General features: G+C 52.3%; 1 protein-coding gene across 1 annotated transcript in view; it reads right to left on the bottom strand.

The window, feature by feature from the left end:
• Positions 1 to 190: 190 nt before the first annotated feature.
• Positions 191 to 920, bottom strand: part of EMH_0043480 (uncharacterized protein) — a gene marked incomplete at both ends in the record, with an annotated part of 2,315 nt that continues 1,585 nt past the window's right edge. Inside the window, one exon of the mRNA XM_013495847.1 lies at positions 191 to 909. Within this exon, the coding sequence (XP_013351301.1) occupies positions 191 to 909 (719 nt within the window). The remainder of the gene's footprint in view (positions 910 to 920) is intronic.

The following is a 920-nucleotide window of genomic DNA, read 5'->3' as shown; positions in this document are numbered from 1 at the left end:
ATATATATATATATATATATATATATATATATATATATATATATATATATATCCATCCATTTAGAATTGGATGTACAGGCATGTCCTGCGGCAAGCACATTGTAGAAAAAATATAGGGTTTTGCATCGGCGGCTTGACGTTCAGGCTTCACGTCATTTGCAGTTCAGGATTCAGCGTATACCGCTGGCAGCTAAAGGGGGCTAATTTCCGGCTCCACGTTGCAGCGCAGCAGCAGCGGCCGGAGTTGTCCGTTGTCCAACCTGGGCTGTTGATCGAGTCCCGCGAGGAAGTTGGAATGCGAGACAAAGAAGAAAGTGGAGGCGTCTGCTGCACACAGAATGAGCAGCAGCAACTGCTGCCGGTCCGTCACCTCCTTCCACGACTCTCTCCACAGGTGGCCTTCTGCAGCAGCAGCAGCAACAGCATCGTCGTGCTGCTGCTGACGCTGTCGGAAAGCCTCTGGGGTGTGCAGGCTTTGCTCAGCTTGCTCCAGCGTCTGCAGCACCGACTTCTCAGCAGCAGCAAGTGGGCCTCCTTCTGCGCCTCCTATAACGAAGAGATTTTTGTCTTCTTCAGACACTTCTGTACCAACTGCTGCAACACCCGCTGCAGAAGCAGAAGAGCTGCTCGTTGGCGCTCCGGATACAAAACCAAGTGGGGCGCTCTCAGGTTTGCTTGTGCCTCTCAACAACGACTGGTGCTCATCTTCCTCCTGAACACTTTCCTCTAAAAGAGCGTTGCCCTGCTGCAGCTGCAGCAGCTGCTGCTGCAGCTGCTTCCGCAGCTGTCTCAGGCTATCTGGAACGTACGGGAGCCACCACTTTTGTCCTTCTGGAACTAGACGAAAGCTAAAAACAGTTGGAGCGAGTTCACCACGTACGTAAAGCTGCCGTAAACGACGGCGGAGCGCTGCAACCTCC

Source organism: Eimeria mitis, genomic scaffold (genome assembly GCF_000499745.2).
Source record: "Eimeria mitis Houghton genomic scaffold, Emh_scaff1787, whole genome shotgun sequence".
NCBI lineage: Eukaryota > Apicomplexa > Conoidasida > Eucoccidiorida > Eimeriidae > Eimeria > Eimeria mitis.
This window is presented reverse-complemented; position numbering and strand designations above follow the sequence as displayed.